At 44.1% G+C, this 26,691-nt stretch overlaps 1 protein-coding gene and 1 pseudogene across 1 annotated transcript in view; both read left to right on the top strand.

Moving 5' to 3' along the window:
- LOC149433088 (uncharacterized) overlaps positions 1–15,170 on the top strand; it is a 28,328-nt gene extending 13,158 nt beyond the window's left edge. Inside the window, 4 exon segments of the mRNA XM_089664667.1 lie at positions 9,139–9,960; positions 10,039–10,262; positions 10,326–13,513; positions 15,154–15,170. Of these exon segments, the coding sequence (XP_089520793.1) occupies positions 9,139–9,960; positions 10,039–10,262; positions 10,326–13,513; positions 15,154–15,170 (4,251 nt within the window).
- Positions 15,171–15,188: 18 nt separating this feature from the next.
- LOC149433087 (uncharacterized) lies at positions 15,189–19,766 on the top strand (annotated as a pseudogene).
- The last annotated feature ends 6,925 nt before the right edge of the window (positions 19,767–26,691 follow it).

Below are 26,691 nucleotides of genomic sequence, written 5' to 3'. Positions count from 1 at the left end.
CCTTTTAATCCGGCCCGCGGAGCGTGATACTGTCAGGATGGCTGTCAGGATGTGTGTAGGCGGGGCAGCGTGACGAACGCGAGGGGAGCTAGGCTCCTCTCACAGTCCGCCCTGAAGACCGGTGTAGCATGAAAATCTGTCTCCTATGAGGATCTGTCCCCCTCGACGTATCTGCGCATGTGCCGGAGATCGCCGATCGGCTGCTAATGCCTGAAACTGGCACATGCGCAGATACGTCGAGGGGGACAGATCCTCATAGGAGACAGATTTTCATGCTACACCGGAACGGCGCGGGCACACGGCGAGAGGAACGCACGGAGCAACGGTAAGTGAATTGACACAGGGGGGACTTAATATGGGGGATGAATTACTATATGGGGGATGAATTACTATGGGGGATGAATTACTATGGGGGATGAATTACTATAGGGGGGATGAATTACTATATGGGGGATGAATTACTATAGGGGGGATGAATTACTATATGGGGGATGAATTACTATGGGGGATGAATTACTATATGGGGGATGAATTACTATGGGGGATGAATTACTATATGGAAGATGAATTACTATATGGGGGATGAATTACTATATGGAAGATGAATTACTATATGGGGGATGAATTACTATATGGAGGATGAATTACTATGGGGGATGAATTACTATGGGGGATTAATTACTATATGGGGGATGAATTACTATGGGGGATGAATTACTATATGGGGGATGAATTACTATATGGGGGATGAATTACTATATGGGGGATGAATTACTATATGGGGGATGAATTACTATATGGGGGATGAATTACTATGGGGGATTAATTACTATATGGGGGATTAATTACTATGCTTACTATGGGGGAATATTACTATACTTACTATGGATGACACATACACATCATTCATCTACTCTTGGTCCGGCCCCCGGGTCCAATATATGAACCCATTGCGGCCCTCAAGTCAAAAAGTTTGCCCACCCCTGGTCTAAACAGTGCTATCACCAAGAGATATACACAATAACTAATAATGCATCACAATGAACAAATAATATGTCTTCAAAAAATTCATCCAAAATAATGCTGTGTCAAGTAATAAATATTATAAAACATATAAGAAATGAACAATTAAATTGTCCAATACATAATGTGCATATTCCGAAGGGGCCCTTTGAAGATGTCAGGAGATAAAACGCGTGGGAAGGGCTTCTGTGAACGTGAGGTCAACATGCACACAAAATTCGAGCTCGCAGTAGGAAGTGCAGCTGAAACTTGATTAAAGAGAGATTTTTTGTGTGTGTCGGTTGCAGCCGAGGAATATGAAGCAATGTGAGCATTTCCTGAGGTTGCTGTTGTGAGGTTGTGATGTTCTTAAGAAGGCAATAGTGGCTCCAAAAAGTGGCTTTTCCAGTGATGTTTCTTGAGGATGCTCTTTAGCTAGTGTTCCACGCTTCCAGCAAATAATTCCGGTGAATGATTATATTTAGAGATGAGCGAATTTCTCAAAAATTCGATTCGGCTGATTCGGCGAATTCCAGTGTGAAATTCGATTCGATGCGAATTTCTTCGCTACGAAGATGACTTATAAAAAGGGTTTCTAGGCTTCAGAGAGCCTTTAAATTAGTGCAGAACACTGTACCTTTAATTTAAATGCCCTTGGAGATGAGGAAAGAGAAGGAGAAGGAGAAGGAGAAGGATGAGGAGAAGGAGAAGGAGAAGGATGAGGAGAAGGAGAAGGAGAAGGATGAGGAGAAGGAGAAGGAGAAGGATGAGAAGAAGGAGAAGGAGAAGGATGAGAAGAAGGAGAAGGAGAAGGATGAGAAGAAGGAGAAGGAGAAGGATGAGAAGAAGGAGAAGGAGAAGGATGAGAAGAAGGAGAAGGATGAGAAGAAGGAGAAGGAGAAGGATGAGAAGATGGAGAAGGAGAAGGATGAGAAGAAGGAGAAGGATGAGGAGAAGGAGAAGGATGAGAAGAAGAAGGAGAAGGATGAGAAGAAGAAGGAGAAGGATGAGAAGAAGGAGAAGGAGAAGGATGAGAAGAAGGAGAAGGATGAGAAGAAGGAGAAGGATGAGAAGAAGGAGAAGGATGAGAAGAAGGAGAAGGATGAGAAGAAGGAGAAGGAGAAGGAGAAGCAGAAGGAGAAGGATGAGAAGAAGGAAAAGGAGAAGGATGAGAAGATGGAGAAGGAGAAGGATGAGAAGAAGGAGAAGGATGAGAAGATGGAGAAGGAGAAGGATGAGAAGAAGGAGAAGGATGAGAAGAAGGAGAAGGAGAAGGATGAGAAGAAGGAGAAGGAGAAGGATGAGAAGAAGGAGAAGGAGAAGGATGAGAAGAAGGAGAAGGAGAAGGATGAGAAGAAGGAGAAGGAGAAGGATGAGAAGAAGGAGAAGGATGAGAAGAAGGAGAAGGAGAAGGATGAGAAGAAGGAGAAGGAGAAGGATGAGAAGAAGGAGAAGGATGAGAAGAAGGAGAAGGATGAGAAGAAGGATGAGAAGAAGGATGAGAAGAAGGAGAAGGATGAGAAGAAGGATGAGAAGAAGGATGAGAAGAAGGAGAAGGATGAGAAGAAGGACAGTTCTGTGACAGTTTCTGTCTATTTCTGACAGTTCTGGGACATTCACTCCATACAGCTGTTTCAACCGCTGTATGGAGGGAATGTCATAGAACTGTCAGAAATAGACTATTTATGACAGTTCTGGGACTGTCCTTCCATACAGCGGTTGAAACATTGTATGTATTTGTTTCCATAAATGGATCCAGGAACTCTGCACATACACTTTTTGCCGGCTTGGAATTATTCTTCTTTTCATCCTACTTCTTCTTCTTCTTCTTCATCCTCATCCTCATCCTCTTCTTCTGAGGATGAAGATGAAGAAGAAGAAGAAGTAGGATGAAAAGAAGAATAATTCCAAGCCGGCAAAAAGTGTATGTGCAGAGTTCCTCTATTTCTGACAGTTCTCTCACAGCTTCTTCACATGTACAGCGGTTGAAACATCTGTATCCTAAATGTAAACTAATAGATACAATGTTTCAACCGCTAAACATGTGTTCCTTCTGTCAGAGAACTGTCAGAAATAGCGGAGCTCATTGCAGGGACACTTTTGCCGGCTGATCGGGAAATGTTCGATTCGCGCACCCGAAGTAGGCAAAATTTCGGTTTCGCCGCGAATCGAATATTTCCTGAAATTCGACTCGAATTCCGGTTCGCCTGGTTCGATTCGCTCATCTCTAATTATATTGATTGTTGTTGGATGGCACATCTGTGGTGGACACTGAAATCATTTGTGGATTGTGGGAGCTCATGCACTTATCAAGCTTTTAAAGTTTCATTTTTCTGCATTGGACACTGTTCTGAGGGAAAATTCATACTGGCACAGGGAAGATTCTTTTAGCACAATTGTCTGGGACGTTTGTAGAAATATCTCTAGCATGGGGCACTTTAACCTCCCTGGCACTCTGATTATGTCACTATATTTAAATGTTAAAACAGTACATTGTTTTTCATGGAAATTTGTTGTTTTTTATTGTCGGCCTGTAATTTTTAGGAATAACTCATTGAAATCTGTCTGAACAAGAGTCTAGTAAACATCGCGGGGAGGATAAAGTTTGAAACACGAAATCATAAATTATAATATAATAAATATTTATAAAAAATAATAATATAATAATAATAAATGTAATTCAATAATATAATCAAACCAAAAACACTGAAATGTGAAATATAGCGCCAAGTTCGCACATCGCTGAGCTCAGTCGCAGAATCATTTTCAGTGTCTGATGAGGAATTTCCCCCACCAATCATTATCACTCAATTCTGCAAGTGGTTCTGATTTACTATCGCTGTTCTCTAGCCGGTCTAAAACCGCTTTTGACCTAAAGGGACGCTTTTTGGATGCCATGGACGTTTCTCAGTTTCCAGGCAAAAAGAACAGTAAAAATGCAGGCAGGGCTCAGAACAATGCACTCGGGACAAAACTGAGGGGAAATGGTTTGATACAGTAATGTCATCCTAACAGATTACAATGTATTGTGTGTAGGTTATGTTTTTACTTTTTTTGAATCTCCCACCGCTTCTTCCACCCTGCATCGAGATGCTCGCAGGGAAGGGAACCCGGAAGACGAATGCCAGAGGACATCAGCCGGAGGACATCAGCCGGAGGACATCAGCCGGAGGACATCAGCCGGAGGACAACAGCGGGAGGACACAGCGGGAGGACACAGCAGGAAGACATCGGCTGGAGGACACAGTGGGAAGGCACAACGAGATGACATCGGCAGGAGGACACAGTGGGAAATCATCGTCCGGAGGACACAGCAGGAGGACATTGACCGTTGGACACAGCAGGAGGACACAGCGGGAAGACATTGGCCGGAGGACACAGCCGGAACACATCAGCCAGAGGACACAGCGGGAGGACACAGCAGGAAGACATCGGCCGGAGGACACAGCGGGAGGACACAGCAGGAAGACATCGGCTGGAGGACACAACGGGAGGACACAGCAGGAAGACATCGGCTGGAGGACACAGTGGGAGGACACAGCGAGAAGACATCGGCAGGAGGACACAGTGGGAAATCATCGTCCGGAGGACACAGCAGGAGGACATTGACCGTTGGACACAGCAGGAGGACACAGCGGGAAGACATTGGCCGGAGGACACAGCGGGAAGACATCGGCCAGAGGACACAGCGGGAAGACATCTGCAGGAGGACACAGCGGGAAGACATCGGCAGGAGGACACAGTGGGAAGACATCGGCAGGAGGACACAGTGGGAAGACATCGGCTGGAGGACACAGCGGGAGGACATTGACCGGAAGACACAGCAGGAGGACACAGCAGGAAGACATCGGCCAGAGGACACAGCTGGAGGACACAGCGGGAAGACATCGGCCAGAGGACACAGCAGGAGGACATTGACCGGAGGACACAGCGGGAAGACATCGGCCGGAGGACACAGCAGGAGGACATTGACCGGAAGACACAGCAGGAGGACACAGAGGGAAGACATCGGCCAGAGGACACAGCAGGAAGACATCGGCCGGAGGACACAGCGGGAAGACATTGGCCGGAGGACACAGCGGGAAGACATCGGCCGGAGGACACAGCGGGAAGACATCGGCCGGAAGACACAGCAGGAAGGCATTGACCGGAAGACACAGCAGGAGGACACAGAGGGAAGACATCGGCCAGAGGACACAGCAGGAGGACATTGACTGGAAGACACAGCAGGAGGACACAGCGGGAAGACATTGGCCGGAGGACACAGCAGGAAGACATCGGCCGGAGGACACAGCGGGAAGACATCGGCCGGAGGACACAGCGGGAAGACATCGGCCGGAGGACACAGCAGGAGGACATCGGGGGATCTCAGGACAAAGTAAGTTACACTACAGTGTAATCCTGAGGGTTACCACTTTTGGTACTGAAAACTAACCTCAAGCCACACTCGGGAGTACCGCCAGGGAGGATAATTTAGTTTTTCTCTTTACTTTGCAGCTTTGGAATTTGCACATTATGTATTGAACACTTTATTTATTTAATATGTTTTACATTATTTATTACAATACTTTGATGAATTGACACAGCATATTGTAGATTAATTTTTTTTTTAAGAAGTATTGTTTTTTCGTTGTGATACATTATCATTTATTGTATGTATCTCTTGGTGAAAGCGCTGTCTAGACAATTGGTTACATATTACCCGTGTTACCTGTTCATAAAAAAAAGAAAAAAAAAAATCACATTGTACATAAACACAGAGACACTGTTGTAAAACTCATTTAGCAAATAAATAAATACATAAATAAATAAATAAATAAATAAATGTCACTCAATGACTAAAATTGATAAAGAACATGAGCTACTTTTGAAGCAGTATGAGGCATTTTTGGCTCCATTGACTTCAACAGAAATGGGAAAAATGCACAAAAGTTTTCATTTTGTGCATTTTTTTCAGAGGCTCTCTAGCCTCCCTTGGGCCCAAAACGTATGATCCTACCCCAAATAAGCTCTTGAATGGGACTTTACACTTAAATAAATGTGCAAAAAAGGCCTCAAGATCGCTTACATACACAACGCTTAAATGTGAATGGAGGTTCAATACAATGTCAAGGACACAATTGGGTAATATGGATTATTATTATTATACAGGATTTATATAGCACCAACAGGTTGCACATCGCTTTACAAAATGAAGGGAGACAATACAATTACAACACAATTTGGTACAGGAAGAAACAGAGGGCTTTCATTATCAAACACGATGATTGACTCCCCAATGGGCCCCAAATACGATGACCACTGCTATAACTAACCTTGCCCACCATTACGACTATTGCAAATGAGCTGCCATCTTTGATCATACAGAGTCAATGACTTCTCTGGAATCTCCACTTCTTTGCTTACAATGTGATACAAGCCGGCAGGAAGCTGTCATTTACTGCCTTTAGTGATATTGCCTCTAAATGAATGACTTGGCTTCTGGAGGTTTGGGTGGACTAATCCAGATATATTCCAGATATATACTTTATATGTTACTAAAGTATAACTAAAAGCAAAACTTTATTTTTTTTTAGTTTTGTATTCAATGGAAATGGATTAGAACACCTATCAGGTTTCTATTGCTGTCTGTGTCTCCGTTAGGTAGATTCACCCTCTATTTGTCCTGTTTACCATTATCATTGAAAGTGAAAGTAAAAGAAAACCCCCAAAGTTTGGGTTCTCCCCAGAAAAGTGTCAATGGGGACACTGGTTCTGGTGGCCTGGGGGTCCCCAAGGTATTCCATGAATTTGCAGGGATGTTCCCTCATTTCCTGTTGGCTATGAGACTAGGATGTAAAGGGAAATCTCCCCAATGGGACACAGATGACAACAAATAATCTGAGAGGGGTTATAACCTTCCCTTATGCTATACAAAATGACAACAAAAAACAAGTTTTGCCTGTAGTTCTACTTTCAGTTTGTTGTATATTGGTGGATAGTGTGATATACAAAGCCAACCCTAATGAAAATCCTAAAGTTGGTAATCTCACCCCTTTGCTTACCAACAAAGCCGTGTAGATTAGTGTTATACTATATGTATGCAGGCCATATGTCAGGAATGGACTCGCCAATAGTAGTGGGACTCACCTGCCTTGTGGGCTGCAGTACCAGGGCTGGCCAGCAGGTGCTCTCAGCAACCAGAAGCTCACTCCTGCAATCAGCCAAACACCTGAGGCTGATTGCAGGAGGTGTATTTAAGGAATGGCCAGACCTGCAGTCAGTGCTTGGTGTATGTTTCCCATGAGCCCCTGTACCTGCATCCTGTCTGCTTCCTGCCTGATCCAGATTCTGCTTTGATCCCTGACTCTGAATGAACTCCGCCTGTCCTGACCTCGGCTATTCCTGACTACTCTTCCGCCTGCTCCTTGTGCCCTGCCTGCCCGTTTGCTACCGACCCGGCCCACCCGACTACGCTTAGTATTGTTCCTATTGTTATCTGTTGGAGGTTTGGTTTCTTTGCACTGTGTTTATGTTTAGTCTTGCACTGCGTTTATGTTTTGTTTAGTCTTAATAAATTGTCTTATTCACGCTATACCTGAAGTCTGCGTTTCCCTGTGTCAGTCCACACATTTCTGGTCATACCCAGAGCCCTGACACCATAGACGAGTCGAAAAACAAACAAAGATTTTTAGTTGTTTGTTTTCTACATCATTAGTGTGCCAGCTGCAACACGGAATCTTCTTGTCGCAATCAAAAGTGCCTCATCTAATCCAGCTGGATTTTGTTTCGAGAAATTAAAAAAATTATGGCACAATCGTATGCAACATTTTCATCTTTTGATCGACAGAACATTTGGTTTTCGACTCGTCTATGACCTGCCTTAGAGCTAGCTTTAGGTTTAGTGTTAGGCCAGACATAGATGGATCTACATTTGTCTGGTTCAGAATGAACAGGATGAATTAAAATCCATCTATGGCCAGGCTGGGTGTATTGACCTTCAGGGCTGCTGGTAGAAACCAAGGGGCCCCATACAGCCAACATGACAGGCCCTCCTTCAAATGAATACAGTTTACTATGCTTCCGTTATGAATGAACACAGTGAGTGATCGGTACCGATCACTCATTGTATTCATTCAGGAAAGAAAGGGGCTGGTAAATATACAAATTTACGGGACCCTTCACCCACTCTACATCCTGAAGGATCTTATTGTGTGCTTGCAGCTGCCGGTGGGAAGGAGAGGAGGGAAGCCGGCAGGACTACAGGACTGGGGCACTGAGTGGGGGCCTGGGCACAATCGTTGGGAAATGTATGGTGCACAGGGACCGTGATGAGATTGGTGGTGGTGGGGTGCAGTCACTGGAACCAGTCCCTTGTATGGCTCTCCCTGCAGCAGCTGAAAGCCAGCCAGAGGGAGAGGAGAAGAATCCAGCTTTCAGTTGCTTCAGAGAGAGGCATATAGGGGATTGGTTCCAGGAATTACCCCCTCTGCCTTCCTATGCGATCACCCTCCCTGCCCATATTCGATTCACCCAGCTGCTTGGGCCCACCTGCTGTCCTGGGCCCTGTACAGGAGGACTGGTGGTCCCCCATTATGCACAGCCCTGCTGACACTGATCTATCAATCGACTTCAGTGCAGCCAGCCTGTTGTTTTTTGTTTTTTTCGCTATAGTCGGCAGCAGTAATCATTGTATTCTGATGGTGGGGAACCTCCCGCTATCAGAATACAATAGCTCAGGGGGAAGGATTCCCCCATCAACACTGGCTGTGATGATGGGGGAATAAAATTATTCTGCATAATTGCATAATCTATGGACAGCCTTAGGCATTCTGTGTTCTGTAATATTTTACCTGATGTTCCTGAGAGGCTTATTTTGGCACAAGATCAGGTTTGGCATGGCTGAAAGAAGCCTCCTCTACCCTAAGGAGAGATGAAAAGCACAGAATCCCTAAAAGTAAAAACCACCAACATTAATTTACCCTTCCCCATTGACTTTTGAATTTTGCCAAATGCTTTGATTTTTTTTAATGAAACTTCAATGAAGTTCTCAATGTTTCAGATTTATATTGCTTTTATGGTCTCTTAGTATTACACAATGAGGAATGCCATCATCTCTGTATAACAGATTCGTCAAATGCTCTTTATGTCTTTCAGAAATACTTCTATTGGATAACTATCTCTGTTCTTTTAATTATTATGATTGTTATCATCGGACTGGGAATAAATGAAGCAAACAAAGAAAATCCAAAAAACACCACAGCCACGCCCGAAAATCTCACCTACACCACCATAGCAACTTCAATGGATATTGTAACCAGAACTACTGCTTCTCTTTCTTTATATACAACGCAAAATGCCACTTCTCCAAGGAACTATACTACAGAATATACAACACATAATGCCACAACGACAAAAGGTTACACTAGTGATTATATCACAAAAAATACCACAGCGTTACCAACTAACACGACTACTCCTCTAAACACAACAACGAGCCCAGGAATCTCTACTGACTATCCAGGAGAGACCACCATTGCAACATCAGGGAACAACATAAATGAAAGTTCCACCTCTCCTGTATATACAACACCAAAGAATGATACTACAGAGTATACAACATATAATATCACAGCCACGGGAGGCTATAGTGATAATGTCACAGACATTACCACAACACCAACCACTAACACAACTACTCTTGGAGCCATCACCACAACAAGCCCAGGAATCTCTACTGACTATCCAGATGTTCCCACCGAAACAACATTGGGGAGCAGCATGAATGAAAGTACCACCTCAACTTTTGTAGATATTACATCAAAGAATTATACTACAGAATATATAACGTATAATGTCACAACCACGGGAGGCTACACTAGTGATAATGTCACAAGCATTACCACAGAAACTACTCTTCTAAACACAACCACGACGAGCCCAGGAATCTCTACTGGCTATCCAGAAGACACCACCAATGTAACATCAGGGAGCAGCATAAATGAAAGTTCTACCTCTCCTTCTGTATATACAACACCAAAGAATGATACTACAGAGTATACAACATATAATGTCACAACCACGGGAGGCTACACTAGTGATAATGCCACAAGCATTACCACAGAAACTACTCTTCTAAACACAACCACAATGAGCCCAGGAATCTCTACTGGCTATCCAGAAGACACCACCAATGTAACATCAGGGAGCAGCATAAATGAAAGTTCTACCTCTCCTTCAGTAGATACAACACCAAAGAATGATACTACAGAGTATACAACATATAATGTCACAACCACAGGAGGCTACACTAGTGATAATGCCACAAGCAATACTACAGAAACTGCTCTTCTAAACACAACCACAACGAGCCAAGGAATCTCTACTGGCTATCCAGAAGACAACACCAATGCAACATCAGGGAGCAGCATAAATGAAAGTTCTACCTCTCCTTCTGTATATACAACACCAAAGAATGATACTACAGAGTATACAACATATAATATCACAGCCACGGGAGGCTATAGTGATAATGTCACAGACATCACCACAACACCGACCACAAACACAACTACTCTTGCAGCCATCACCACAACAAGCCCAGGAATCTCTACTGACTATCCAGATGTTCCCACCGGAACAACATTGGGGAGCAGCATGAATGAAAGTACCACCTCAACTTTTGTAGATATTACATCAAAGAATTATACTTCAGAATATATAACGTATAATGTCACAACCACAGGAGGCTACACTAGTGATAATGCCACAAGCATTACCACAGAAACTACTCTTCTAAACACAACCATGACGAGCCCAGGAATCTCTACTGACTATCCAGAAGACACCACCAATGCAACATCAGGGAGCAGCATAAATGAAAGTTCTACCACTGCTTCTTTAGATGCAACAAAGAATTACACTACAGAATATACAACATATATAACCACAGAAGGCTACACTAGTGGTAATGTCACAAACATTACTACAACACCAACCACTAACACAATTACTTTTCCAACCATGGCTGCAGCAAGCCCAGGAATCTCTACTGACTATCCAGAAGACACCACCAATACAACATTGGGGAACAACATAAATGAAAGTACCATCTCTCCTTCAGTAGATACAACACCAAAGAATTATACTACAGAGTATACAACATATAATGTCACAACCACAGGAGGCTACACTAGTCATAATGCCACAAGCATTACCACAGAAACTGCTCTTCTAAACACAACCACAACGAGCCCAGGAATCTCTACTGACTATCCAGAAGACACCACCAATGCAACATCAGGGAGCAGCATAAATGAAAGTTCTACCACTCCTTTAGATGCACCAACGAATCACACTATTGAGTATACAACATATATAACCACAGGAGGCTACACTAGTGATAATGCCACAAGCATTACCACAGCAACTGCTGTTCTAAACACAACCACAATGAGCCCAGGAATCTCTACTGACTATCCAGAAGACACCACCAATGCAACATCAGGGAGCAGCATAAATGAAAGTTCTACCTCTCCTTCTTTAGATACACCAACAAATTACACTACAGAATATACAACATATATAACCACAGAAAGCAACACTAGTGATAATGTCACAAGCATTACTACAAAAACTGCTCTTCTAAACACAACCACAATGAGCCCAGGAATCTCTACTGACTATCCAGAAGACACCACCAATGAAACATCAGGGAGCAGCATAAATGAAAGTTCTACCTCTCCTTCTTTAGATACACCAACAAATTACACTACAGAATATACAACATATATAACCACAGAAGGCTACACTAGTGATAATGTCACAAACATTACTACAACACCAACCACTAACACAACTACCTTTCCAACCATGACTGCAGCAAGTCCAGGAATCTCTACTGACTATCCAGAAGACACCACCAATACAACATTGGGGAACGATATAAATGAAAATATCACCTCTCCTTCCGTAGATACAACACCAAAGAATTATACTACAGAGTATACAACATATAATATCACAACCACAGGAGGCTACACTAGTGATAATGTCACAAGCATTACCACAGCAACTGCTCTTCTAAACATAACCACAGCAAGCCCAGGAATCTCTACTGGCTATCCAGAAGACACCACCAATGCAACACCAGGGAGCAGCATAAATGAAAGTTCTACCTCTCCTTCTTTAGATGCACCAACAAATTACACTACAGAATATACAACATATATAACCACAGAAGGCTACACTAGTGATAATGTCACAAACATTACTACAACACCAACCAACACAACTACCTTTCCAACCATGGCTGCAGCAAGTCCAGGACTCTCTACTGACTATCCAGAAGACACCACCAATACAACATTGGGGAACAACATAAATGAAAGTACCACCTCTCCTTCAGTAGATACAACACCAAAGAATGATACTACAGAGTATACAAGATATAATGTCACAACCACAGGAGGCTACACTAGTGATAATGACACAAGCATTACCACAGCAACTGCTCTTCTAAACACAACCACAATGAGCCCAGGAATCTCTACTGACTATCCAGAAGACACCACCAATGCAACATCAGGGAGTAGCATACATGAAAGTTCTACCTCTCCTTCTTTAGATACATCAACAAGTTACACTACAGAATATACAACATATATAACCACAGAAGGCTACACTAGTGATAATTTCACAAACATTACTACAACACCAACCACTAACACAACTACCTATCCAACCATGACTGCAGCAAGTCCAGGACTCTCTACTGACTATCCAGAAGACACCACCAATACAACATTGGGGAGTGACATAAATGAAAGTACCACCTCTCCTTCAGTAGATACAACACCAAAGAATGATACTACAGAGTATACAACATATAATGTCACAACCACAGGAGGCTACACTAGTGATAATTTCACAAGCATTACCACAGCAACTGCTCTTCTAAACACAACCACAACGAGCCCAGGAATCTCTACTGGCTATCCAGAAGACACCACCAATACAACATTGAGGAACAACATAAATGAAAGCACCATCTCTCCTTCTATGCATTCAACACAGAATGCTGCCACACCGAGGAATTATACTGCAGAATATACAACATATATAACCACAGAAGGCTACACTAGTGATAATGTCACAAACATTACTACAACACCAACCACTAACACAACTACCTATCCAACCATGACTGCAGCAAGTCCAGGACTCTCTACTGACTATCCAGAAGACACCACCAATACAACATTGGGGAACAACATAAATTAAAGTACCACCTCTCCTTTGGTAGATACAACACTAAAGAATTATACTACAGAGTATACAACATATAATGTCACAACCACAGGAGGCTATACTAGTGATAATGTCACAACCACAGGAGGCTACACTAGCGATAATGCCACAAGCATTACCACAGCAACTACTCTTCTAAGCACAACCACAACGAGCCCAGGAATCTCTACTGGCTATCCAGAAGACACCACCAATCCAACATCAGGGAGCAGCATAAATGAAAGTTCTACCTCTCCTTTAGATACACCAACAAATTACACTACAGAATATACAACATACAGTTGTGTCCAAAATTATTCAACCCCCACTGAAATTGAGTGTTTTGGCCAGTTTGACATTGCTTTTGATCATTCAGTCATCTTGCTTACATTTACATTAAAGAGGCACTTGTAGGTCAGACAAATATAACATAACAGTTATAATGAAATAACCACAAATGTCTTTTCTGTGCTCACAGCATTATCAGTTTTATTCAACCCCCAAGTGACATTCAATCTTAGTACTTAGTACAGCATCCTTTTACAGTTATAACAGCTTTTAAACGTGAAGCATAGCTTGACACAAGTGTCTTGCAGCGATCTACGGGTATCTTCGCCCATTCTTCATGGGCAAAGGCCTCCAGTTCAGTCACATTCTTAGGCTTGCGCACTGCAACTGCTTTCTTTAAGTCCCACCAGAGGTTCTCAATCGGATTTAAGTCTGGTGACTGCGATGGCCACTCCAAAATGTTCCAGCCTTTCCTCTGCAACCATGCTCTAGTGGACTTGGAGGTATGCTTGGGATCATTGTCCTGTTGAAAGGTCCAACGTCTCCCAAGCCTCAGGTGTGTGACGGACTGCATCACGTTTCCATCCAATATCTCCTGGTACTGAAGAGAATTCATGGTACCTTGCACACGCTGAAGCTTCCCTGTACCTGCAGAAGCAAAACAGCCCCAAAGCATGATTGACCCTCCACCATGCTTCACAGTAGGCAAGGTGTTCTTTTCATCATAGGCCTTGTTCTTCCTCCTCCAAACATAGCGTTGATCCATGGGCCCAAACAGTTCTAATTTTGTTTCATCAGTCCACAGAACACTATCCCACAACTTTTGTGGTTTGTCCACATGGCTTTTGGCATACTGCAGTCGACTCTTCTTATTCTTTGGAGACAGCAAGGGGGTACGCCTGGGAGTTCTGGCACGGAGGCCTTCATTACGCAGTGTGCGTCTTATTGTCTGGGCTGAAACTTCTGTACCCACATCTGACAAATCTTTTCTCAGTTCCTCAGCAGTCACACGGGGACTTCTCTCCACTCTACGCTTCAGGTAGCGCACAGCAGTCGAAGTCAGCATCTTCTTTCTGCCACGACCAGGTAGCGTTTCAACAGTGCCCTTTGCCTTGAATTTGCGAATGATGCTTCCTAAGGTGTCTCTTGGTATGTTTAACATCTTTGCAATCTTCTTATAGCCATTGCCCTTCCTGTGAAGAGAAATCACCTCTTCTCTTGTCTTCCTGGACCATTCTCTTGCCTTCACCATGTTTGTAACCACACCAGTAAATGTCTAGAAGGAGCTGAGTATCACAGTCATTTTAAAGCTGCCTAATTGGTGCTTATTATGCTTGATTGCTGCTCGGTGACATCCACAGGTGTTTTCAATACCTGATGGAAAGCACCTGTATGAACCTCTGTTCTTCAGAGTGGTAGTCTTTAAGGGGTTGAATAATTGTGGCAATGAAGAAACCACATAAGAACCATTTACTACTGTATTACATAAACAATTGATGTCATTTTAGTTGCATTTGGGTAGTTACAACGTCCTTGTAGGATTTGATTCTGAATACAATTCCAAATGTACACTATAGTCCCTAAACCCCTTTACAGCATTGGGGGTTGAATAATTTTGGACACAACTGTATATAACCACAGAAGGCTACACTAGTGATAATGTCACAAACATTACTACAACACCAACCACTAACACAACTACCTATCCAACCATGACTGCAGCAAGTCCAGGACTCTCTACTGACTATCCAGAAGACACCACCAATACAACATTAGGGAACAACATAAATGAGAGCACCATCTCTCCTTCAATGCATACAACACAGAATGCTACAACACCAAGGAATTATATTACAGATGACACTACAGATAATGCCAGAACATCAGGAGGCTACACTAGTGATAATGTCACAAACATTACCCCAACACTAACCACTAACACAACTACTCTTCCAACCATGACTGCAGCAAGTCCAGGAATCTCTACTGACTATCCAGAAGACACAAACAATGCAACATCGGGGAACAACATAAATTAAAGTTCCACCTCCATGTCTATACATACAGCACAAAATGCCACAATGCCAAGCAGTTATATTACAAGAGGATACACAAGTGATAAAGTCATAAGCATTATTACAACTCCAACTACTAACACAACTGCTCTTCTAAACACAACCACAACAAGCTCAGGACTTTCTATCAACTATCTAGAAGACACCACCAATACAAAATAGGGAAGCAGCACAAATGAAAGCACCACCTCTCCTTCTGTATATACAACACCACATAATGATACTACAGAGTACACAACATATAATGTCACAACCACAGGAGGTTATAGTGATAATATCACAAACGTTACCACAACACCAACTGCTAACACGATTACTCTTCCAACCTAGAGCCACAACAAGTCCAGCAATCTCTACTGACTATCAAGAAGACAACGCCAATGCAACATCAGGGAACAACATAGATAAAAGTACCACCTCCCCTTCTATGCATACAACACAGAATTTAATAACACCAAGCAAATATACTACAGAATATACAACATATAATACCACAATGACAAGTGAATACACTAGCGATAAAGTCACAAACATTATCACAAAATCAACAACTAACACAACTACTCTTCTAAACACAACCACAATCCCAAGAATCTCTACTGACTATCCAAAAGACACCACCAATACAACATTGAGGAACAACATACAGTAAATGAGAGCACCAGCTCTCCAATGCATACAACACCGAATGCTGCCACACCGAGGAATTATACTGCAGAATATACAACATATAATGTCACAATGCTCTTAGGTTCCACTAGTGATAAAGTCACAAACATTATCACAACGCTAACAACTAACACAACTATTCTTCTAAACACAAACACAAGTCCAGAAATCTCTACTGACTATCCAAGGGACACCACCAATGCAAGATTAGAGAACAACATAGATAAAAGTACCACCTCCCCTTCTGCACATATGTAATGACAATGCTGGGTGCAAAAACTAAAAGCAAATCATATAAACACACACACACACAATCGACAGGTAGTCACACGGGTACTTTTAATCAGCATTTACACCATTACATATTCTATGCATGTAAAGGACCCTCTACCAAATGAATACCTGCCGTGGCACATCATAGCATTCACTCGGCACTCCAAGAAATAACAGGATCCAACTGCAATATTCTTGCACTGTCAAAACCTCCACTTTTATTATCACATGACACACAGGAGGATATATCTTATAGTCATCACAATCTGCATAATTACACACCAATAATAATGTGAGCATTACAGCATGAAATAGACACATTGTTTGATAGCGTCACAGCATAGAATTAATACATTACCAAAGCTATGTGAAGGGCGGAAGGAACAGATCCCATCTAAACCATACTGCACATGGGGTCATGGGGAAGTTGTAAACGTGACCAATCGATGAGCCCATATAGGCTTGGCAAGAGTCCCAGCATCAGTGTCCCCTGTCACTAGGAGGCTTTCCAATCGATCCCGTTCAGACTCCCAGCTTTTAAACCATTTTCCTGGCAGCTTTTCCGAAGTGGGCGGGCACCACACCCACTATAGGAGGAGCTAGCAGAAAGGTTCCGTGAGGATAACAGAGTTGCGCCCAGCCACCATATTGAGTCTACATCTTTATCTAGAAAGTCACACTTTTCTTCAGATCAGCTTCTTATCTACCCTAAACGTCTTCTCATCTACCCTAAATTTAAATATTTCTAACTTCTCAAGCAAATAGACATCTTTAAACAGGTTCTTATTTTCTAATGTGACATTACTACATGTTAGAAACACGTTTAATTCCATAAACAAGTTCATATCTTGCTATAAGCAGAATATCTCGTGACTCTGTTCCTTCAGCTTAAAGAAATTACATCAGTCACCTCTCATGCTCCTGGCATTTGGGAATCAATGCTTTATTGTAAAAATTACCCAAGAAACAAAGGGTCCAAGGCCAACACATTTCATAGACATTATAACATACAACACAGAATACCACAACACAAAGCAATTATACTACAGAGTATACAATATATAGTATCACAATGACAAGAGGATACAGCAACAATAATGTCGCAGGCATTATCACAACACTAACAACTAACACATCTACTCTTCAAGTCACGAGCACAACAAGCCCAGGAATCTCTTCTGACTATCCAGAAGATACCACCAATACAACATTGAGGAAAAACATAAAAGTACCACCTCCCCTTCTGTACATGCAACACAGAATACCACAATGCCAAGCAAATATACAAAAGGATATACAACATATAATGCCACTAGCAATAATGTTACAAATTTTATCACAGCACTAAAAACTAACACAACTACTCTTCCAGTCATGGTCACAACAAGCCCAGGAATCTCTACTGACTATCCACAAGACACCACCAATTAGGAAATAACATAAATAAAAGCATCACCTCCCCTTCTGAATACAGAATACCACAATGCCAACTAATGACTCAATTGATTACAGCACTCATGTTATCACTACTCTGGGAAATGTCACCAAGGGTACAACACCTGGAACATTTACTCCAGCTATAACCAGTTCTAACATATGCACCCTAATTTTAGGAAATATTCCCCACATCTCAACTACACCACCTAGGAATCCCTCTTAATTGATCCTGAATCAAAAGCAGGACTGACGGTTCCCACAGCCACAATGACAAGTCTTGGACCTCCTTCATGCGTTCCAGTACAAACAATCCTTTATAGCATAGTGACATCATAAAATATTGCACCAACCACAAAGGACACATCCCTCCAATCAGAAAACACTACAGAATACACTGTAACCTTCACACCAGCTACAAGCTCAGTTCCAGGATATTTACGCTCACCGGCCACTTTATTAGGTCCACCTGTTCAATTACTTGGTAACACAAACTGATAATCAGCAAATCACATGGCAGCAACTCAATGCATTTAGGCATGTAGATGTAGTGAAGACAACTTGCTGAAGTTCAAACTGAGCATCAGAATGGGGAAAAAAAGGGGATTTAAGTGACTTTGAATGTGGCATGGTTGTTAGTGCCAGACAGTCTGGTCTGAGTATTTCAAAAACTGCTGATCTACTGGGATTTTCACACACAACCAGGGGCAGACTGACCATTTGAGAACTCGGGCACTGCCCGAGGGCCTGGGGTTAGTAGGGGCCCCATGAGATGTCCCTGGTATCTTTCATAGGCTTTTTTGGGTGTGGTTTGAGTGTGAGTGAGGACACAGGGGCCCCATGATCCCCTATTGCCCGGGGGCCCCATGAGTTGTCATTCCGCCCCTGCATAAAACCATCTCTAGGGTTTGAATGGTCAAAAAAAGAGAAAATATCCAGTAAGCGGCAGTTGTGTGGAGGAAAATGCCTTGTAGATATCAGAGGAGAATGGGCAGACTGATTGCCATGACATTCAGATTGTAGGATCAGAATTTGGTGTAAACAACATTAAAGCATGGATCCATCTTGCCTTGTATCAACAGTTCAAGCTGGTGGTGGTGGTATCATGGTGTGGGGATATTTTCTTGGCACTAGCAAGGTGTGACCAATAAAGTGGCCGGCGAGTGTAAGTCTTAATACTGCTAACAAATTCTGATATACCTACACCTTGAGAGACATCTCTATCAACAGAAGACCCCATCTTGCCTAATTCTGAAGCTATACTGACAGTTCCTGTACATGTCTCCACCATGACAGCCACAGAAATAACTAATATTTTGTTTATAGTGGATATACTGTATCTGCAGATGTGGAGCTTACTAATTAAGAGGACATTGACAGCAATACTGCAATAGTACCTTCAATTCCAGGCCATGAACCTGACCTGGAAACTAGTTGGACTTTACTTATGTGGACTATAGGTTGGACTTACTAAAAACTGTATTTTATCACCTTTTTATAATTTTCTTACACATTGTTTAACTGAACCCCCCTCAGTGCACCACATTTCCCTGTTGTAAAAAGGCAGTTCTGAAAGGCTCACCTCTGAACACACAGACCCATCTACAACCATAACTAGTTGTAAGATAACCACATTAACTCCCACTTCACCGTATTCATAGTGCAGTGTAAGCTCAGCTGCCCTATCTGGTTGTATAATGACTACCCTATTTCCACCATTTGTGAAAGACAGTACCACAAATAAAGCAATTCTTACCAGTTCTGAGAAAGACATATTCTTTGATTATATAGTAAGAACAACACCCAGTCCGGGAGCTGAAAACCAAGAGTCCACTACAACACTTCAAATAATCACAATAAATGCTTCCGAAACACTTGGCCTTGAGGATGTCACCTCTGATCCCCAGACTGGAACACTTGGACTTGAGGATGTCACCTCTGAACCCCAGACTGGAACACTTGGCCCTGAAGATGTCACCTCTGATACCCAGACTGGGACTCTTGTAACTGAAGATTTCACCTCTGATACCCGGACTGGGACTCTTGTCCCTGAAGATGTCACCTCTGATTCCCAGACTGTAATTAGTCTTCACCCTATTAATGTGACTTCAGTCCTCCAGACTGGAACACTTGACCTTGAATATGGCACCTCAGTTCTTCAGACTGGAACACCTCACCCTGAAGATGCCACCTCTGATACCCAGACTGGGACTCTTGTCCCTGAAGATGTCATCTCTGATCCCCAGACTGGAACACTTGTAACTGAAGATGTCACCTCTAATACCCAGACTGGGACTCTTGTCCCTGAAGATGTCACCTCTGATTCCCAGACTGGAATTAGTCTTGACCCTATTAATGTGACTTCAGTCCTCCAGACTGGAACACTTGACCTTGAATATGGCACCTCAGGTCTTCAGACTGGAACACCTCACCCTGAAGATGCCACCTCTGATACCCAGACTGGGACTCTTGTCCCTGAAGATGTCACCTCTGATCCCCAGACTGGAACACTTGTAACTGAAGATGTCACCTCTAATACCCGGACTGGGACTCTTGTCCCTGAAGATGTCACCTCTGATTCCCAGACTGGAATTAGTCTTGACCCTATTAATGTGACTTCAGTCCTCCAGACTGGAACACTTGACCTTGAATATGGCACCTCAGGTCTTCAGACTGGAACACCTCACCCTGAAGATGTCACCTCTGATACCCGGACTAGAACTCTTCACCCTGAAGATGTTACCTTTGATCTCCAGACTGAAAGTCTTGACCCAGAAGATATCATGTAACTTCTGATCCCCAAGAAACATTCAATTACTCCAAGACAATCACTTGTTCTAACAGACTCCATGATGCAACAACATCACATTATAAAAGACTAATGCTACATAAAGCAGATAAAACTTCTGAATCAGAAGATGCAAAACAACTCGTACAATATTATATTGAATTGAGTAGATAATTTCTTCGAAATGTTATATAAGTTGGATAATAAAATGAGCTTTATAAGCTTTACTAATGGACTTACTTGATGGTCAGCAAGGTTTAAGCTAAATGAGTGCACTACTTTAATGTCTTAAAGAATACAGTTCAGAATAAAGGAGTATTTTCAAAACAATGCTAACTAATCTAAAATGTATATTTAAATTGAAATAAAAGTAAATTATTAAACTTTAGACTTTCTATTCTAAGATTAATTACTAATCCTGTCAATACTTTTCAGATTGAAAGCAACTTTCAGGGAATGCTTGGGTAATCTTCCTGTAATGTCGGATCCAAATCACATCAATATATATGAGTATAGGACTTGGAATTGATTTCCATTAAAATCTATGGGCACAAGTTGGATAGAAGTCACCTTGAAATAGTACAGGAACCTTTTCTAACGTCGGAGCGACTTCAGTGGTGCTTTAGACAGCTCTCATTGACTAACATGGGATTTCACATTTCATACGACTTGGAGTCTCACAAGTTGGATCCCAAGCCGCAGCGGTGTGAACCGAGCCCTAATGATTACACTTTACTTTGTAGCAAGTAAAGTCAGGTTTTCTCAGAATTTGCACTTGAGAGCATCTCAATGTCAGGGCAGGAACGATGAAATGGGCAGGCAGGCAGGCCTATGGTAAGTTCACGCAGCGACTGACGATAGCCGCTACCCACAGACCAGAGTCCCTCAGGGCGCGGAGTCTAAGCCCCAGGCTGCCCTTCACCAGGGCCCCTGATGGTGGGGATGGACTTGACACAGCCTGAGACCAGGTCGTGTAATCCCAGCTGCAGTAACGACTGCCGCCAATGGCGTACAGCTGGTGGGAGCTAGATGGGAACACGTGTAGCGTAGTCAAACAGGCCGGGTCTATAACAAAGGAGCAGACAGTACTAGACGGTAGGCAAAGAATACTCAGGTCGGGTTCAGCAACGGGAGGTCAGGTAAAGGGTTAAAACAGCGAATAGTCTTGTCCAAACCGAGTCGGTTACCAGGAGAGCAAGGAGAACAGCACAAGAGCTTGCAACAAGGAAACATACAGGACACGAATGCAGAGAGCACTTGCAGACAGCAGGCTTAAATGTGATCAGCCACACCCTTCTGAGGAGGAGCCGCAGAGGCCTGAAAGCATAAAGGTTCCCACCATGCTTTGCAGAAACCTAAGATGAAAGCCAGCACATGGAGATGCACAAGCTCTGAGGAAAGGTAGGACCTTGACACTCATGTACTAAATGCACAAGGAAAGCAGTGTGTTTTGTCCTGAAAATTGTATACATTTTTCTGACTAGTTTTAAGTTTAGTTTAAAAAAACAAAAAACAAATCTGTAGCATTGTTTCTTTTTATTGGGCTGTGTGTGCCGAGCCAAAGCCAATGTGACACTAGCCAATACAAATGCCTAGCATTGGCCATATTAAGAACAACAGAATAAAAGATTGTAATCCAATACATCAAGGGTATATAACATATCTAAATTCCATCATGTATCGATATCTCCAGTAACAATCTGTCAATGATATTGAACCTCAGCACATTTCAACTCATAGAGAGTCTTCATCATGGAATAGTTGTAGGTGATATTTACAATCTATAATTTTGGTGGCAAACAGAATAAGTTATTTTATACCTCAGCTGGTCATAGAACTTGTTACCTCCCCTCTGTTCAAAGTTTTGTCATAGCTCCCAACTGTTCTTCATTTGGAAGGACTGTTCCTTATTGTATGGTGTATATTTGCACCATATGCTCTGAGTAGATCCATTTATTAGTCATGTGATATCACTTCTGGGTGGACAGTGGCTTAGGATATGATGTTACTTCTACGTGGGTAGTGGCTGTACTTAGACAGTTACCAGCTTCTGGCTATCAGCCAAATGGTGAGAATGGTGCCAACATTTACTTTAAGCACTTTGAGGACCATTTTGACCCTTTTGTTGGTCTATGTCGCCTGTGGGGCTTTGAAGGCTTTAATAAGGGCAACCTCTCCATCTGTGAAGTTGGGCATAATAGTGATCAATGAGACAAGTTTTTGTGTGCCATTTATGTCAAGGTGGGCTCAGTGTTTATTGGTGGTGTCTTTGTCTTAATGGCCCTTTGCACTATATTCTGTATTTTTGCGTGTACCACTTTACGTTCCTGTTCGCCTAATGAAGGAGCTGTTGTAGGCATTCCAAAACATTACGCTGCTTGTTCTGTGACTAATAAAAGGGTTTACTCCAAACATGTGATTTGCTGGTGATACTCTACAATTGAAGATTCTTGTTAATGGTACCATCCACTTGCATCATTGAAGCACTCTCTTCTGATTGGCTGGTAAACTGTTTGGAGGCCACCATATTCTGCTTTACTTTGTCCCTTTTTTGGAACCATTTTGAACAGAAACATGGAATTGGACTTTCTATAGGCACCCAGAGCAATAAAAAAATTGATAAAACATATAATTCTTTATTTAATACAGATAAAAAAGCTGTGGACACAGAATAAAACATTGCAATACAATACATCAAGGCTATATAACATATACTGTCAGGGATCGCGGCTCCGTGCACCTCGATCGCGGCTCCGTCCCCCGCGCATGCGCATTGGCGGCAGATCGCGCCGGGACACAGGCACTAGGTCCCGGCGAGCCGCGGCTGACAGGACGTCGCGCATGCGCAGTAGGTGCCGGGGGCGCACCTCAGGCGCCCAATGACAGCCGGGGGCGCGTCCTAGCCGGCCAATGACAGTGCAGGGCGCACTATTTAAAGATGCCCTGCACTGTCACAGATTGCCGCAAGGTCTTCCTGTGATCCTGAGTTCCTGCACCTGTCTAGTGACCCTGATTGACCCTGACTACGCTGTCTGCCCCTGTGATTGACCCGGATTGCCCTGACTTTTCTGCCTTCTCCTGCGTTTGACCCGGATTGTCCTGACCATTCTGCCTGCTCCTGCTTTTGACCCGGATTGCCCTGACCATTCTACGGATAGACTTCCCTGCTGACCCTGCGTGTGACCCGACTACTCTTCGCCTACCTATTCTGTACCCCGCTTACCCTCACGGGCCCACGAGCCGTTACTACCCTGCTGGGGCCGCCATTCTCTTCATATCTGGCTCTCCCGGTACCTGTCCCCAAAGGTCTCCTCAGCCACTGGCGGGCCTGCTCGGAGGTCGTGACCTGGCCCGGGACTGTTTCAAGTCCATCCCCACCATCAGGGGCTCTGGTGAAAGCACAGCCCAGGCTTAGACCCCACGCTCTGAGTAGGTCTGTCAGTTGGCAGCCTGAGACACCACCTGGCGGATCATAACAGTACCTTGCGGCCATGACAGAGCCAGGAAGTGGACCGGCGTCCCTAGAGGATATTTGTCAGCACCTGGCAACCTTGACCCAGGCTTTTCAGAACTTCCACAGTCGCTGCGCCCGACTGGAGGACCGCATGGAGTCATTAGCCCCCCTGACTCCCCCTGCTCAGAGTCCTCCACCTGCAGAACCTCCCGCTAACCCGGTATCCGGAGCGGTTGCCACACCCCTAGCTCCTGAACCCCGCGTTCCTCTGCCGGAACGATTCCGTGGTGACCGGAGCCGCTTCCGAGCCTTCCGGAATGCCTGCACCCTATACTTTGACTTACAACCCCGCACGTTCACCACCGAGACCGTCAAGGTGGGGTTTATAGTCTCCCTCCTTCAGGATGAGCCCCAGGATTGGGCTCACCGTCTGATGGAGAAGCACGACCCCCATCTTGACTCCGTGACCGAGTTCTTTCGGGCCATGGCCGTCTTGTATGACGACCCTCAGCGAGCTGCTTCCGCTGAAGCGACTCTATACTCCCTGCGGCAGGGCCGCCGGACAGCCGAAGAATACGCGTCCGATTTTAGGCGTTGCATGGGAGACACCAGATGGAACGATGCGGCCTTATGTCACCAGTTCCGCATCAGGCTGTCTGAGTCTCTCAAGGACGAACTAGCGCGAGTAGGCCTACCTGACTCCCTGGAAAAACTGATTGAGTTGGCCATTCAAATTGACCGTAGACTAAGGGAACGTCGGCTGGAAAGGAGCAGCCAGGGTCAAAGGGTGGCATGGATTCCATCCAGAGATACAGCTCCAACCCCAGGGAACCATCCGCGAAGCACGGAAACAGGAGACAACCCGGAACCCATGCAGCTGGGATTGGCCCGTTCCCACTTATCGGTCGAGGAACGTCAGAGGAGACTATCACAGAACCTATGTCTGTACTGCGGGGAAGCTGGTCATCAGGTGCGCTCCTGTCCTGCTAAAATGAGTAAGTCCACGCCCGTTTCTTTTACTTTACCTGCAGGAAGGGATGATCAGTCGAGTTACCTGGCCATTCCTGTGTCTTTACAGCTCCCCGGAGGAACATTGTCGGTGACCGCAATCGTTGACTCAGGAGCCTGTAGTTGCTTCATCGATCTGACTTTTGCCCACCGGCAAAAAATCCCTCTCCAGACCAAAGAAAGGGGGTTCAACATCTTCTTGGCAGATGGGTCCCGTATAAAATCAGGGGTGGTGGACCAGGAGACACCACCCATTTTCACCACAATGGCAGACCATCACCAGGAGTTCCTCCGTTTGGATGCCATCGCATCCCCCCTTTTTCCAGTCATTCTGGGCCTCCCTTGGCTGAGGGCCCATAACCCCCAGATTGACTGGGAAAAGGGAACAATTCAATTTTGCTCACCCTATTGTTTGAGTCACTGCCACGTCACAGGATCCGTGGTTCCCCGGTTCCTCCTGTGCTTGGATGGTGACACCGATCTATCCCACGTTATTCCTCCGGCCTACCATGACTTCTTAGACGTCTTTAGTAAGCGAGGAGCTGACGTTCTCCCTCCGCACCGTTCCTACGACTGCCCCATAGACCTCCTACCCGGATCTGAAATCTCATTCGGCCGTATCTTTCCCTTGTCCGAAACAGAATCAGGAGTACTGAGGGAATACATTGATGAAAACCTTCGGAAGGGATTTATTCGTCCATCCACATCCCCAGCCGGGGCCGGGTTATTCTTCATAGAGAAGAAGGACAAATCGTTACGGCCCTGCATAGACTACCGTGACCTGAACAAAATAACGGTAAAGAATCGTTATCCCTTACCCCTAGTCCCCGAGCTCCTCCAGAGATTGAGATCAGCAACGATATTCACTAAATTAGACCTGCGGGGGGCCTATAACCTTGTCCGTATCAGGGAGGGGGATGAGTGGAAGACGGCGTTCCGTACGAGATTCGGTCACTATGAATATTTGGTGATGCCGTTCAGGCTCTGTAATGCTCCGGCGACCTTTCAGCACTTTATTAACGATGTTTTTCGTGACTTTCTCGATATTTTCGTGGTGGTTTATTTGGATGACATCTTAATTTTTTCCCCCTCACTGGAGGGTCATCGGGGTCACGTGATACGGGTATTAGAACGGTTGCGTCAACACGGGCTATACGCAAAGGCAGAAAAGTGCTGTTTCGAACAGCACGAAATCACGTTCTTGGGACTGGTTCTCTCTCCCGCGGGGGTCGCGATGGATCCCCAGAAAGTCACGGCGATCTTAGATTGGCCAATACCCGCCGACAAAAAGGGGGTACAGCGTTTCATCGGTTTTTCCAACTTTTACAGGAAGTTTATTAGGAACTTCTCCGGTCTGGTCTCGCCGATCACGCAACTGACGAAACAAGGGGTCCGCTTTAAGTGGACTCCCGAAGCGCAGACAGCCTTCGAAA

Source organism: Staurois parvus, unplaced genomic scaffold (genome assembly GCF_062004578.1).
Source record: "Staurois parvus isolate SC_StPar_1 unplaced genomic scaffold, SC_StPar_1.0 ptg001980l, whole genome shotgun sequence".
Classification (NCBI taxonomy): Eukaryota; Metazoa; Chordata; class Amphibia; order Anura; family Ranidae; genus Staurois; species Staurois parvus.
This window is presented reverse-complemented; position numbering and strand designations above follow the sequence as displayed.